This window comes from Urocitellus parryii, chromosome 9 (genome assembly GCF_045843805.1).
Source record: "Urocitellus parryii isolate mUroPar1 chromosome 9, mUroPar1.hap1, whole genome shotgun sequence".
Classification (NCBI taxonomy): Eukaryota; Metazoa; Chordata; class Mammalia; order Rodentia; family Sciuridae; genus Urocitellus; species Urocitellus parryii.
In genome coordinates this window covers 142,666,186-142,682,040 of record NC_135539.1, presented here as the reverse complement: position 1 = coordinate 142,682,040, position 15,855 = coordinate 142,666,186, and the positions used below count along the sequence as shown (strand labels likewise).

Here is a 15,855-nt window from a genome sequence, read left to right as displayed (position 1 = left end):
AAAGCAGTATGGAGATTCCTCAGAAAACTGGAATGGAATCACCATTTGACCCAGCTATCCCCCCCTTAGTGTATATCCAAAGGACTTAAAAATCAGCATGCAGCCACGTCAATATTTATAGTAGCTCAATTCACAATAGCTAAACTATGGATTCAACCTAGGTGTCCTTCAATAGATGAATGGATGAAGAAAATGTGGTACATATATTCAATGGAATATTACTCAACTTTAAAGAAGAATGTAATTATGGCATTTGCCAGTAAATGGATGGAGTTGGAGAATATCATGCAAAGTGAATAAGCCAATCCAAAAAACCAAAGGCCCAATGCTTTCTCTAATATGCAGATACTAATTCACAATAAGGGGGGGGTGGACACTAGAGAAGAATAGATACCTTAGATTAGATAGAGGGAAGTGAAGGGAGAGGAAAGGAGGGAATGTGGGGATAGGAAAGACAGAACAAAACAGACATTATTACTTTAAGTATATATGTGACTGCATGACCAATGTTTCTATAACATGTATTCTCAGAAAAATGAGAATTATATCCCACTATATACGATATATCAAAATGCATAAATGCATTTGTCATGTATAAATAATTAAATAAAAAGGGAAAAAATAAAATCAGACTTCTTCAGAAATAATTTACAAATAAAATGCACATTTGAATATAAAAATTGAGATCTTATTTATGTTGCATTAATTTTCCTTACCTAGAGAAATGTGTTTGTATATAAGTATATACACACATATATACACACATGAAATACACACTTATTTGCATATATATATATATATATATACACACACACACATCTAAGAAATATTAGTGTAATAAGGTTTGTGTGTGTGAATAAACATATTCGTGTATATATGTAAATACACAAATACATACAGATATCCATACCTCTCCCTAGGTAAGAAAAATGAGTGTAACAAGTTGCATGTGTATGTGTATACGCACGTATGTATGTTAATATATAAATATATACACATACACATACTACTCCATAGATACGAAAAATGGGTACAACTTGAGATTCCAGGACTTTTTCATGGATTATTAGACATTTGTATTGCTATCACTTCCTTTAAAAAATGCTATCAACTTTGCTTTTGCTGATATTGGGATGCTACATCATAGAGGAAAGAATACGAATGCTAAAAAAAAAAAAAAAAACCTAAAAAAAAATGCAGCTAGTGTTGTCAACCTGGCTTCCCTATTCCAGTTAGGGAAAATGTCATCACAGAATCTCACTGTTCTTCTTGGAAAAATAATAATAAATTCACCAACTTGACATATTTGCTCTGACAATTAAAGAAAATGAAAAAGGTCACACCCCGTCTGCTACCTGGCACATGCGGTAAGTTCTCCATAAATGTGTTAGCCATCATAGATGTTAGTTCCATATAATTATACTCCTCAAAATCTATAAATTATTTAAGTATTGCCTAAATAATTAATAAACTATTAATTATGCAACAAGATTTTAAGGTTTATATCTTTTCAACCAACATTTCTACTTGTAGGAAACTAGCCAGAGGAAAGGATTAGAAAGAGCAAATATTTATGTACAAATACATTCTACAAAATTTTATTTTTAATATTAAAAAAGTAGGAACAACCTAAGTATTCAAATAGTATACTACATCCATATTTATATTTAATTGTTCATATTAAATAAACAAATTAAAATATTCATAGACTTAAGGTAAAAATTGCCCACAAAAATTAAAGCAACAGCCTATCGATCTACATTTCCACCATATTAACAATTACATTCATGTGTCTCGATGTACCCCTGTATACACACACACAATACAGAAGAAAAGGATTTGAAGGAAATGCATTAAAATACTAATAATGACCACCTATAGATGACAGAAAAGTTAAATTTTATATATTCTTTATTTTTTATTTTCCACTTTTTAAATTACATAAATCACTTTGATGCTTAGAAAACAAAATGGAAAAAAATCATTCAATTCTGTATGTTATTTACATACTCTAATTTAATAAGGATGATTTTTTTAATTATTCCCCAGCTCACTTCCAAAAAAAAATCTGGGATAGCTGATAGAAACACATGCAACAGATTAAAATAAACAGATGAAGGAATTGAGATTAAAAGAAAAGAACCTTTCCATTCTCACAGCATATACACATATATGTACATATATATACATGGGTGCACACACACAACAAAGACACACATATTTCTCAAGAAGCTTTTTTAGGTACTGAGAAGTGAAGGCAGTTTCTCCACCTGTCTTAGGAAGACTATGATACAGTTATGGTAGACATTGTTTTAAATTAAACATTAGGAGTGCTATTTAAGTAAATTCTGTGAATCACAGTTAAGTGATTGGAAAGACAGAAGGAAAATTAAGTCAAGGAATCAAGACCTATTAACAGGAGTGAGCAGGACCATGATCAGCAACTCAAGAAACACCTTCTAAAAATGTACAAAGATAAAGACAGATTTGGACAGATTTCCCCTTATAACCTGTCATCACTATTTACATACCTTCAAAGAAAAAGTAAATTGAAATATTAAAATGATACTTTAATTTCATCACGTAAAATACAGGAAGAAAAATATTAGTGAAACAAACTGTTCTATTACCAAAATATACTGAAGCTACTGTATTCAAGGGAACACTTACCTTCACTGACAGCATGGGGCTTAATGATACAACAGGTACAACTGGTAAACTTTGCAGTGTTTGCTGGCCCACAACCTCCACTTGAAGGGAAAAATAACTCCATTTCCTAAAGACAGAGAAAAGACTGTGACCCATAGGACCTCTTCTCTCTAACTTACAGGATATTTCTGGGTGGGGGTAGATTAAGCAATTACTTTCAAAGTTTCATAATATAAATTCTTTGTTTCCAAGTTTCTAAATGTGAGTTTTATAAACAGTAACTGATTAACTTAACCCTGTTCAAAGCTTATTATCAAAAGAACATATAAAGAAGTAGTAAAGCATAGATTAGGGATCATTTTGTTTCTGATTATAACTGACAAGGTCTTAAATTTTGGATATTGCAAGTAATAATTGTGAAGTTCTTATTTTCCCAAAAGCATAGTTCATAAGACACAGATCTAATTTTAATTTTCATTAAAATATGTAAAATAAAATTAAAAACAAGGAAATCTTTATAGAAATAGAGATTAACATTCAGGAATCTGAGAACTACAGTTGGTTAAAACTAATTTAGGATAGTTCTAGCATAAGTCAAATGAAGTGAACCATGTTTTAAAGCCCAATTCAGGCTGTCTTATTTGCTTTGTACAAGATTTGTTAAAATGACAACCCAGGATTCTGAGTTAGCCACACAGATGGTACATTAATTAGGTCTTTTAATTACTTAGATGCTTTCCTGCCTATAAGTTTTGTTACTATTATTTTCACTATTCCCTATCAAGCTCCAAGACCCTAGTAATACAGAAAGGGCCACTTTAAATACCATTTCTTCTAGGAGGCTTTTCCTGAAGCCCCTGACTGGGGCATCTGTTCTACCTCAAAGTTGTGATTTGCCTCTACAAATTATAAATTTTAAGACTGGAACTAATTTGCATATCTTTGTAGGCACCAAAGTAACTAAAAGAATGCATGGCTCAAAAAAAAATTCACTTTTTAAACTGAACTCAAAATTGAAAGATCACAAGATATGCCATTCTAATGATTTTTTTTTTTTAATAAAAAGAGTAAGAGGACGTATTCAAACAGTATACAGGCTTGAGCTGTTCCAGTGGTGAGACAGCTTAGAAACACAGCTGATAGAAACACATACAACACATTAAAATAAAAAAATATTCTGTTCCTTAGACACTGAGTTCCTCTTTATCATATTGCTGCCTCTGCCACTCTTCTGGATCAATAACATTATCAATTACCACTTTTTGTCCTGCACAAGATCTTTGGATCACACAATATCAGAGAACCCTATGGTACAAATAAGAACTGAAATACCTCAAGGGGCCTGGCAGGTAATCACTGGAGGAATAAAGTGGAACTGGTGGGACAAGAAAGCATGGGAGAGCTGTAAAAGAGAAAGTGTGTGTGTTTTCCAAAGCTCCCACTTCTCTGCTATCTTCACCACAAAACTTAGAAGAGATGGCTTTACTCCAGTCTCTCTTAAACCCTCAATCAATCAGATTTTTATTTCACCAAAATTGCTCATGGAAATCTCTCACCACATCCATGTTACCAAGTCTGCAGGTTAATTTTCAGAACTGACCCTTTTGACCCAACAGTTGATCCTTCCCAAATCCTGGAATGCTTCCTACCTCAAAGGTTACTTCTCTCAGTCTCCTTTGATGGATTCTCTTTGATCTCTACATGTGGTAGAGTTCCAGGGAACAGTCTGTCTTCGATCTACAGTCATTCTCCTGGTGATCTCATTGACTCCTACAACTTTAAATGCCATCTGTCATCTCTTGGCTCCCAATTTCTACTTCCAACCCAACCTCCTCCCTAAACTCCACACTCGTAACTGGAAATACCATTTAACAGACTTTCATCTTCAAAATGTCCAAAACAGAGTTCATGCTTTCACTCCAATCTGTTCTTTTTCTGCCACACTGTTTTCCCTGTTCCCAAGTACATATACAGGAAAAGAAAAAATATTGATCCCTGACACCTCCCCCTTTTCTCACCCACCTATACAATCTTATCTGGAAATCCTTTAACATATATCAAGAACTGAACCACCTCCACTAGCCCTCCCAGTAAGCTCCTAATGTTCCCCACAACATCCTTATCCCCACCCTGCCTGCTTTCTTCTTAATACTCTAAGCAGAATGAAATCCAGATCTTGCCCTTCTTCAACACAGTGTCTCCATGCCCTCCCATCTCATTCAGAGTGAAGTCTAGTGTCCTAGACATCCTACAAGGCTCATATGATCTGCACCTCTTACCTAACCTCTAGCCATTTTGACCACTTTTGTTCCTGCCGTGGCATCATTAGCCTTGCCCCCGCATAGTTCTTCGAACACAGCAGATATGTTCCCATCTCAAAACTTTTGCATTTATTGTTGTCTTTCTTCCTAAAGTGTCCCTTCCCCAGATAATTTCATGGTTTTCTCCTCCATTTCCTTCATATCTCTCTCAAATTAGAGACTGTGAGGATTTCCTGCATTAGCTAGCACTCCACATCCTTACTCAACATAGTCTTTTTCCACCTAGTCTTTCGGTTCCCTTTCTCTTTATTTCCATCAAAGCACTTACCACCCCAAATGCTATGTCTATTGACTTGTTTATTATCTGACACTCCCCATCAGAAGTGAGAGAAACTCAAGGCAGGCACTTAACTTTATTCACTAGTAGCCCTCAATAAATACTTTTGGAATGGAAGAAATTCAGAAACTTATAAGCTCTGCATTTGCCAAGTAAAATAAATATAGCCCCACAAAACAAAGAAGAAAAATGAGGCTCATCTTGAGTAACAAGGCCTTAAAAGTTAACAAGTGGCAAAGTCAAGATTCAAATCCATGTCATTATGACTCCAAAGCCCTGAACTTTTTCTATCATATCTAGTTCCAAAAGTGAAAAGCAATGCTACATTATTTTATTTAGTTTAACAAATTACTTAACAACTTGATAAGTTGGCCAATTATTTCAACTCAAATTAATTCTAATTTATTTTCTTGTTCAATTTTTAAAAATGGTTGTTAGCTTCCCAAATACTCACATATGATGAGCAAATATTTAAGACAAAGAGTATACAGATTTTGCACATATGTGTATGTGTATACATATGTATTTCACTTCTTTGTAAAAGTGAACAATTCTATCTTATGGCTTTATGTTGTACTTTCTCTTTTTACCTGTGCAGCTAGTTATGTCCATCCCACCTAGTAATCCAACTAACATTTGCAAGAATATTTTTAGTGGGCCACTGTTATGGCGACCAATTCAAAGTCTTCACAGAACAAATGTAAAGTCACTAAAGAAGGTCCATATTCTTTTGTGATTTGAGGGGCTAAATATTTTGTATAAAACTCCTCTCCTTACAAGAGTTTTTGCTATCATTCTTAGGCACTATGTTTCCCTAAATTATCTAACATAAAAAGGGAAAAAAAAATGTAACTTGAACAAACTCAGATTCAATTTGATAAAGTTTAAGCATATAATTTTTAATCAAATCATAAAATATATAGTTGCACTTCTTCGAATTTTCACCCTAATAAGATCCCATGGTAACGTCACTAAAACATTCGACAAACCTACATTAATATCTTAGTTATAACAATAAAATATTGCTAAATGATTTCCAGTTAAAAGTTTTTTGAAACTTTTTACCTGTACTTGGTAATTTTAAATAGTTTAGTAAATTCAATTTTTCTCTTACCCACTCTCCTAAATGACAAATCTTTCCTCAGAAAATAACTCAAAACATTAATGAAATATGAAGTCATCTAAAATGTTATAATAGCAAATGGAAAAAAAAAAACTGTGTCCTTGCTGCAATTAAAACAATGTAAGATGATGTTTAGTGTGTAAACTATACACATGATCAAAGGTATGAGCTGGAAGGAATGTGCCATAAGTAGGTAATCTCTTCAAAACTTTGCTGAAGGATTGTTAATGACAAATTTTCTTTCCCATACTTTTTAAGTCGCATTCTAAAAGTCCATAACACTTGAAGAAAATCAGGTGCCTGCTTCCAGCACGCCTGGTAGAGAATGGTAGCTAAGCACAGGGGCTCGGGAGCCAGTGTCTGGGCTTGAGTCCTCATGTGGGCATGGTAATTAAGCTCCCTGAGTCTCAGTTTCTGCAACCATAAAATGAGGTGACAAAAGCAACAGGTAGTATGGTGTGAGAATGAAGCTATTATAAATATTCATGCCCAAGCCTTTTTTGCATTGGCATTTTCTTTCATTTCTCTTAACTAAACACTTCAAGGTGGAATGGTTGTGTCATAGGGTATATATATAGGTTACTTTTCTGGGAAATTCCTAAACTCTCTTCTAAAGTGGTTGTATGTCTTCTAATTACAAACAGCAGTGTAACTTTTAGTTTTTCTTCATCCTTATCTCTTGCTATGGTCAGTCTGTGGTTCTAATCAACATCTCTCTAATGTCTAACGATGCTCTCTTTTTTGTGTGCTTATTTACCACTCATCTATCTTCTTTGATGAAGTGCCTACTCAAATCTATTGCTGAATTTTAATTGTGATTGCTAAAATAAGTATGAAATTGGAACAGAGAGACTAATGGATAAACAACAGAGAAGAGAGTCCAGAAGTAGATCCTTACACATACAGTCAACAAAGGTGCAAGGCAGTGAAGTGGGGGAAGAACCATCTTCAACAAATGACACTGGAACACCAGATACCCAGATATGGAACAATAGGTTTTGGTCATACCTTACTGCATATGTAAAATAACTCTAAATGGACCACAGAGCTGAATGTAAAACCTGAAACTAAATGTTCCAGAACAAAGGAGAGAAATCTGTGATCCTTGGTGAGGCAACAGTTTGCTAGTTATACAACAAAACCACAATGAAAGAGTACACTTCATGAAGGGCAGAACTTCAAGAGTAAAAGCTTTTTATCCAATGACACTGTTGAAGAGATGGAAGATGTAAATCACATGCCCCATGAGAAAATATTTGCAAATCATGAATCTGGATGAAGAATTTGTACCCATAATGCTAAAGAACTCTGAGTTGAATTTTAAAGGACAAGTAAAAATTACTCAGGTATAAGGAGAGATGGAATTCCAAGGCAAGGTGGCAGAGTGAGCATATCAACTGAGCAAGAACACCGGGGTACACGCAGGGAGAGGTGTGTGCTCATGCACACAAATAGTTTTTTGCTGTACTTAGCAAAACAAGGAGTTCTGTGAGAAAGTATGAACTCTTTGAATTGTGTCCTTGTTGCTGTCTTAAGAAGATAAAAGAATGTTTTGCCAAGTGTAAAATTTATATGTGTGTGTGTGTGTGTGTGTGTGTGTGTGTGTGTGTGTTGCCTGGGAATAACTAACCACAAGTTAATTGATAAGAAATATGGAGCACTGTGACCATAAACAAAGTTTTCCTGAGAATGTTTATCCATGTTTGTAAGGATTAAGCTGCCAAAAGGATGTTTTTTCTTTCCTCTTGTTTTAATTAACAATGCTGTATAAAAGAAGGAGAGAAAAAAGTAAAGACAGTGCTCATTTTCTACTGAATGTGTGTGTGTGTGTGTGTGTGTGTGTGTGTGTGTGTGTGTGTGTGTGTCTTTCTTAAGTATCTCTGCTGTACCAGGAATTACAGATTGTCAGCGGGTCTGACAGAGAGGCAAGATGCAAGGCTGGAGAAGGGACAAGGAGAGGTATCACTCAAAGGCATGGTAAACGTACTAAGGAGCTCAAACTTGACTCTGGGAGGACTCTGGAATGTTTTCAGCAGTCATGACAATGGAAACATAAGGATTTTAAGAGAGTTTACTCTGAAATCTATGTAGAAGATGTATTTGAATGAAAAAAGTATAAACCAGGCTGTAACAGAAAACCATGTCAGAAACAGTAGAGCCATGGAGGGAATGGAGAGAGAGGGGACAATTCAAGAAAATGTTTAGGGGCTGGGGTTGTGGCTCAGTGGTAGAACACTCGTTTAGCATGCATGAGGCACTGGGTTCAAACCTCAGCACCACATAAAAATAAAATAAAAGATTGTGTCCACCTAAAACTAAAAAATAAATATTTTTTTAAAAAAGAAGAAAATGTTTAGAAGGAAACCTATTAGACTTTTTAATTGATTGAATCTGGAGGATGCAGAAGGTAGAAGAAAGACTACGAGTACTATATGTCTTCGCTAGTAATATACAGAATACTAAAGAAATAATTTGGTGAATTATGGTCAGTTCAGTTTTGAATGGATCACTTAGATGTGAGTCTGAAGGTTTAAAGAGAACCCCTATGTAGTGACTTAAGCAATTAGTTTATATTTTTTCCATATAAAATTATCTAGCAAAACTTACAACTAATAGATCTAACCCTTGCCCCTTGATTCATAATGATATTAAATTTCCATGACATGTAGGTAATTTCTTAAGCATTCTAGACTGTTACATCAATATTCTTGTCTACTCCCATGCTAGTACTACACTGTTTTTACTGCTACTACCCCAGTTTTATGAAGTCCTACCTTATCATTACCATACCTTCTTCTTCCTTTTCAAAATTGTCTCAACTGTTTTGGGCCCTTGTTTCTTCCAAACATTTTGCTAAACTTCATGAAAATCTGTGCTAGCATTTTGACTGAATTCATGCTGAAGTTATAGGATCAACCTGGAGAGAACTGATATCTCAATGAAACTGACTCTTTCCAACTATGAACAGTATATATCTTCAAGTCTTTTATTCATAATTTTCCATAAAGATTTGTTCTCATCTCTCTTGTTCAACTTATTAAAGCTATGACATAGTTTTTACCATAGGAATGGTGACTTCTTTTAACATTACCTTTTCTGACTGGCTATTTCAAGCATATCAAAACTACTCTTGGTTTTTGTACAGTCATACATTGCTAAATGACAGGATAAATACATTCTGAAAAATGTTCATTAAGTGACTTCATCCCTGTGTGAACATCACAGAGTGTATTTACATCAACGAAGATAGCAATATAATATTATAGGACAACGGTTAGATATGTGACTTATCACTGACATAAACACTGTCATGTGGTACCTGACTACATAATGGCATTATGTCCAGTAGAATATATAGATATAGATTTGAGGAGCACCATAAAAGTTAAATATTAATAATAATTACAAAGGTTATTATCTCTCATTAAATATTATGTTTGAGGCCCTATGCTAAAGGCTTAAGTAAGTTCATTAATCCTCAGAACTCCATGATGCAGGTGCAACTCTTGCCTTATTTTATAGTCCAGAAGACTAAAAATTAAAGCTAGATTAAAAACAAACCAGGGAAAGAAGCATGAATAATTCTAATACCTAAAAAGACAAGAAAGTGAAGGAAGAAAAACCAATTAACAAGACAAGGATCATGGTCTACAAGGTATGAAAAACATCAACAGTGAGATATAACTAAAAATTAAAATAGGGTGAGTATTCAAAAGGAGACCCTCAAATGTGTCAAATATAGCAGAGAGATAATGTTTAAGGTAAGAGATGCACAATTTTTCCTTGGATTTTTAAATTAAGAGGACACTGGTTATCTCAGTCAAGGCAGTTTCTGTGGAATAGTGGGGACAAAGCCAAACTGGAATGGCTGCTTCCAATGAGTGGTCAAAGGCAGCTAAGAAACAGAAAATAATGAAACATGAAACATGACAGTAAAAGAAAAAAAATTATAGACAGTTTCTAACAGGAGCTCAAGGTCAAGGGGAAGCTGCTGGGGCCACATATATGTTTTCGATTTGTTGTTAAGAGCTGTGGTTCTTATTTCTTCATACATGCTGCATTTTCCAGCCACAGTATTTGTCCTTGATTCCTACTGTTGGGTCTTAATCAAAGAAAGGCTGAATCAAATGCTACCTTCTTTTTGAATATCTACTTCCCATGAATTAGTATTCTTACATGAATCCAAGAGATCTAACACTGTGAGCCTCAGTAATTTAAGTCTTTAGAATAAGAAACACAAGTCTTAATTGCATCATCTTGAGAATGACCAGGCCACCAGTTCACAAAGGAAACATCACTGACACATCTTTTGACCCAATGTCAAAGCTGTTCTCAGTACCAGATCAGCTGTATACAGCCATCCTGAATCACCAATGGCAGACATGCTTTACTTTGATATAAAACATTTCACAAAACTAACCATTAAAATATTTTTTAAAACCTTACTCTGGCAGCAGAAGCAAAAGAATCTGGGCCATGAGCTGCATTTCTTATGCCATCTGTTCCAAAAAGGGCTCTAATGCTTCCAGGAGCATCTGTACGAGCCACCCCAGAGTTTGCAGGTCCAAGCAGTCTTTTCCATTCACATATTGCATCATCTCTTAAAAGCTCCATAGCAATAACAGGACCACTTGTAATAAACTGGATCATCTCACTATAAAACAGGGAAAAGATTGGTTTGCTTTTGCCAACTTAAGACTTCTCTCTTAACCACATAGATATATTGAAATCTGAATATTTCAACACAGACAAGAATATTACAATCTCAGAACTATTGTTGGGAGTAATGAGCTTTATATGAGCAGAATAAGGTTTTCATAAACTAAGTGTCTTGAAATAGCCCAATTCACTAAAAATCAATATAGTAGTAATGTCATATCAATTAGTGTTAGCAAAAAAAAAAAATCACTTTTATTGGATTAAGACCATTTCATTGACTCTGTGTGTGTGTGTGTGTGTACACAGAACTATCAGAATTCAAAAAGAGTGATGAAGAACTCTCTATAAATAAACATTGACTTGGTTTAGTGATAAAGAAAAAGGGTGTCAATGGGTCTTCAAGAAATATATATTTATTATACAAAAGCTATGAGTTTCCTATATTAAATTATTAAAGCATACACAGAGGTTCTTGATTAAAAATCTAGTAATGAATCACCATCCCCCAGGGAATAAAAAAAGTAACGCATTTTATATTTCCACTTCCACATGTACAAACACAGCAGTGACAAGGTTAACTGTGAAAGGAGTAAGTATCCTCGCTACTGCGGTAAGCAGACAGAAGCATGCTTTTAGGGTGAGCCCATGTTTCTCTCTCATCCAAATCAGAGAGAGAACAGGACTGTGAGGGAGGAACAGAGAGTAACAGTCCTTGTGCCTATTAACTTAGGACTGTTTTACACAATTCCTTCCTTCACGTACCATGTAACCTGTCTAATTTAGAGGTACATACACTCCCATGTTACCCGTCTAACTCCCTCAGTACTTCACCACTCCAATTCATTTTAAAGACTATTCATAAGAAATAGCATGTATGAAGTGATAGTCACCCTCTACTCTAAGAAGACCATGGGACCCACTAGCACATACTTTTCTAGCCCTTACCTACCCCCCAAAACCCCTGCAAACCAACCATTAGATCTAAGGAGCCCAAATAGAGGTAGCACACCCATGTTTATCCATTCAATAAGCATTTGATGATACCCTACTGCATATCAGAATATATACTATAAGATTTCTCCCACAAGATATTGATGATCTAAAGTCCTGTTAATGCAGAATTCTAAGAATATGAGTTTATCATGTAATAACATAGAGAACAGTATATCATAAGATATTGCTTCATGAAATGACATCTAGTTACTGCTGATATTCTTTAATTACATATTTCCCAATACTAGGCAACTAGTTAATTCATTCATTTAATAAACTTTACTGCATATTAATTACATATAAGACATTAAACTAGGATTTGTAATCCACTGATACAAAGTGAAATAAAAGAACCTATAAGAATAATTTCTACAAATCTGCTAGAAAACAAGACTTGGGAAAATTTTATAAGGCTTGATTTAAAATAATCTGTAAGAAAAGAGTTAGAAACTTTAGAAATACATACACTGCCATGTTTATAGCAATCACAATTGCCAAATTATGGAACCATCTTAGGTGTCTATTGATAGATTAATGGATAAATAAAATGTGGTATGTACACACACACATACACATACACACACACACACACACATACACACACACACACACACACACACAATGGAGTTTTTATCAGCCATAAAGAATGAAATCATGACATTTGCAGGAAAATGGACAGAGCCAGAGAGAATTATATTAAGTAAAATAAGCTAAAATCAGAAAGATAAGAGTCTCATGTTCTCTCTCACATGTGGAATTTAAAGAAAAAAGGGTCTCATGAAGATAGAAGGGGGACCATAGGGTACAGCATGAGAGTCAGGAGGAAGGAGCAGGAGAGGGCAAAGGGTGGTACTAGGGAGTGAAATTGATCAAATTAGGTTAAATACATGTACAAATATGCCACAATGAAATCCACTCTTTGGTATAATTAATATGTACCAATAAAAATATTTTTTAAAATCTGTAACAGTAATTTTCTTGTAAAAAGCTTTAAAAATACTACTCTGTGTAGGATACCAAATGGCATGTCTGTTGTAGCAGTTTGAGTAAAATAACATTTATCCTTATTAGAAATGTAAGCATTCCTTTGTATGTCAATAATTGTGTACCATTTTCACTTAAACTTAATTATATAGCAAATGTTCAGGATACAGATTGTTTCTAACATATATTAGTTGCCATTTTTCAAGAAATAAAATATATATCAAATTATTTAAGTTCAAAAATAAGGGTTCTATGAATATTTTATACATACAAGACGACCACAGTAAGAGACTTTAAAAGCACAACAAAAATATCCATCAATATAATCGTTACTACATTTTTAACTCACTCAAGAAAGCTATGCTTCTCGTAACTTAAATCATCTCCTTCAGATTAAAGTTTCAGCTATTTAATGATGAACACATAGAATTCTTTTTTTATGGTACTGGGATTAAACCCAGGTCCTCCCACATGCTACGCAAGCACTATATCACCAAGCTGTATCCCCAGTCCTTTTTAATTTTAAGACAAGGTCTCTCTAAGATGTCCAGGCTGGTCTTGAACTTGCAATCCTCCAGTCTCAACGTCCCAAGTAGCTGAGATTACAGATGTGTACCACTATGCCTGGCCTGAGACAAAAAATTGTTATCTAATAAAAGAAAATAATTCTTAGAAAAGAACTCTGTGCAGTTGTCAAGATGTAATTTTGGTCCTTTTGACAGCTTATTCTCATGAAACAAAATTTTAAATTATAAAATATGATTCTTGCCAGGTACAGAGGTATATGCCTGTAATTCGAGCAACTAGGGAGGCTGAGTGAGGCAGGAAGATTGCAAGTTCAAGGCCAGATTGAGCAACTAAATGAGATCCTGTCTCAAAATAAAAAAATAAGTGCTAGGGGTGTAGCTCAGTGGTTGAGTGCTTGCCTAGCACATGTGAGGCACTGGGTTTAAGCCTCAGCATCACATAAAAATGAATAAATAAATAAGCAAAATACAGGTATTGTGTCCATCTATTTAAAAATAAATAAGTAAATAAATAAATAAATAAAAATAAGCAAAAGAGTTGGGGAACATAACTCAAGTGGCAGAGCACCCCTGGGTTCAATCCCTAGTAGAACTCTCCCATACCCATACATGTATAACTTTAGTTTTCCAAGATATTCTCCATTATGAACCACTAGTCTCAAATTAAATACCTACTTATAAAACGGCCTTGACTGGTGGTCTACATGAAAATCAGTTGCTTCTTTCCTATAAAATAATCAAAATGACAACAGTTGAGAATTATGTAAGAAAACTATTATTTTAGCTTATCTTTAAAAAAGATGAAAACCTCTAAATATATATATCTCAGTGTGTGAATTAATTAATGATGTTTTACCAAACAGTCTGTTAAATTCCCCTCCTTTTAAATATTTTGCAAGCATGAGGCATTTCTATGTTAAGATGTAAAATTAAAATGAATACAAGAGGTACTACTCAGGTTGGGATGAAGCTGAAATCAAAGACAACTTGTCCAGGTTCCTCAGCTAAGTTAGGGACCCCATCACACTATTAAGGCAAGCTGATAGACTGGCATCCTAACCAGCATACAATCTGAAGGCTGTGAAGAAGCTTTTTAGTTTGATATCATCGCAGTTATTGATTTTTTATTTTACTTCTTTACTTTAGGAGTCTTGTTGCAGAAGTCGGTTTCTAAGCTGACATGATAGAGAGTTGGGCCCACTTTTTCTTCTAGTAGACACAGGGTCTCTGGTTGATGCCAAGGTCCTTGATCCACTTTGAGTTGAGTTTGGGGCAGAGTAAGAGAGAGGGGTTAAATTTTATTCTGCTCCATATAAATTTCTACTTTTCCTGGCACCATTTGTTGAAGAGGCTATCTTTTCTCTGATGTATGTTTATGGTGCCTTTGATGTGACAGGATTTTTAAAGAAGATTAAGAAGAACCAATAAAAATTAATTTACAAATCCTTGTGAAATAATGGTGAGTTTCTTCATAAAACCAATATAAAACTCTTATAGATGGTGATGCACTTGCTAATATCTATCTCCTTCTAAGCTGTACAAGGGAGGAATTAGATAAGAATAAGGAGGAAATTCACACACTCTCATTCTGGCTTCAGTTTTAGATGCTGGAAGAGAAAAAGACTCAAGGGAGTCCTTTTCACTTATAGTAAAGATAGTGGTTGTTCTTTTCCCTGGTGGTAGTTAAGCTTGTGTGTGTGTTGAAAGGTTTGGAATTCACCATTTTAGTACTCTTCTACTGCTTCTTCTGATTTACTTCTTGTGTGAGTTTTTCAGATATCAATTTTATCCCATTTTAAGCAGCTGTATGATATATGCATGTCACATTTTTATGAACTCTTTACTGTCTAGATTTTTGCTGTTGTTTTCAGTTAGTGGTAGAAAGAGCATAAGCAATCAGAGACTTGGGTTCAGATCTTCCTATCTTTCCCTAATTGTTCTTTGACCTCACCATGCTAAACTTGTTCTTCTCATATGTAAAATGAAGGTGGTCATATCTAGTACAATATATTGTTGTGGAATAAATAATTTAGTCATGTAGTGGGCATGTAGTGGGCTCTGGAAACATGTGAGTTTTTTCCCCCTCCTCATGTATTGTTATTCTCTGTACTTGTGTAGTATATTTTTATAATGTCTCCACAGCCAGAGGGAGTATTTGAGTATGTGTGTGTAGAACTGACATAACATATATGTGCAAATTCATTTTGTAATAGGCCAATGAGGTATTTTTTGATGTGTTACTTTTCAATAGAGACCACATCACTTCATCTGTTATAGTGAATAACAGATGAGAGGCAATAATTCAAGAGGGCACCAGAAAGC

The 15,855-nt window shown here is 34.6% G+C and overlaps 1 protein-coding gene across 2 annotated transcripts in view; it reads right to left on the bottom strand.

Moving 5' to 3' along the window:
* Positions 1 to 15,855, bottom strand: part of Nme7 (NME/NM23 family member 7) — a 153,180-nt gene that overhangs the window by 94,162 nt on the left and 43,163 nt on the right. For both annotated transcript variants that reach the window (XM_026405216.2, XM_026405217.2), the window contains 3 exons: positions 14,209 to 14,259; positions 10,817 to 11,024; positions 2,671 to 2,776 (listed from right to left, as the gene is read on the bottom strand). In XM_026405216.2, the coding sequence (XP_026261001.1) occupies positions 2,671 to 2,776; positions 10,817 to 11,024; positions 14,209 to 14,259 (365 nt within the window). The remainder of the gene's footprint in view (positions 1 to 2,670; positions 2,777 to 10,816; positions 11,025 to 14,208; positions 14,260 to 15,855) is intronic.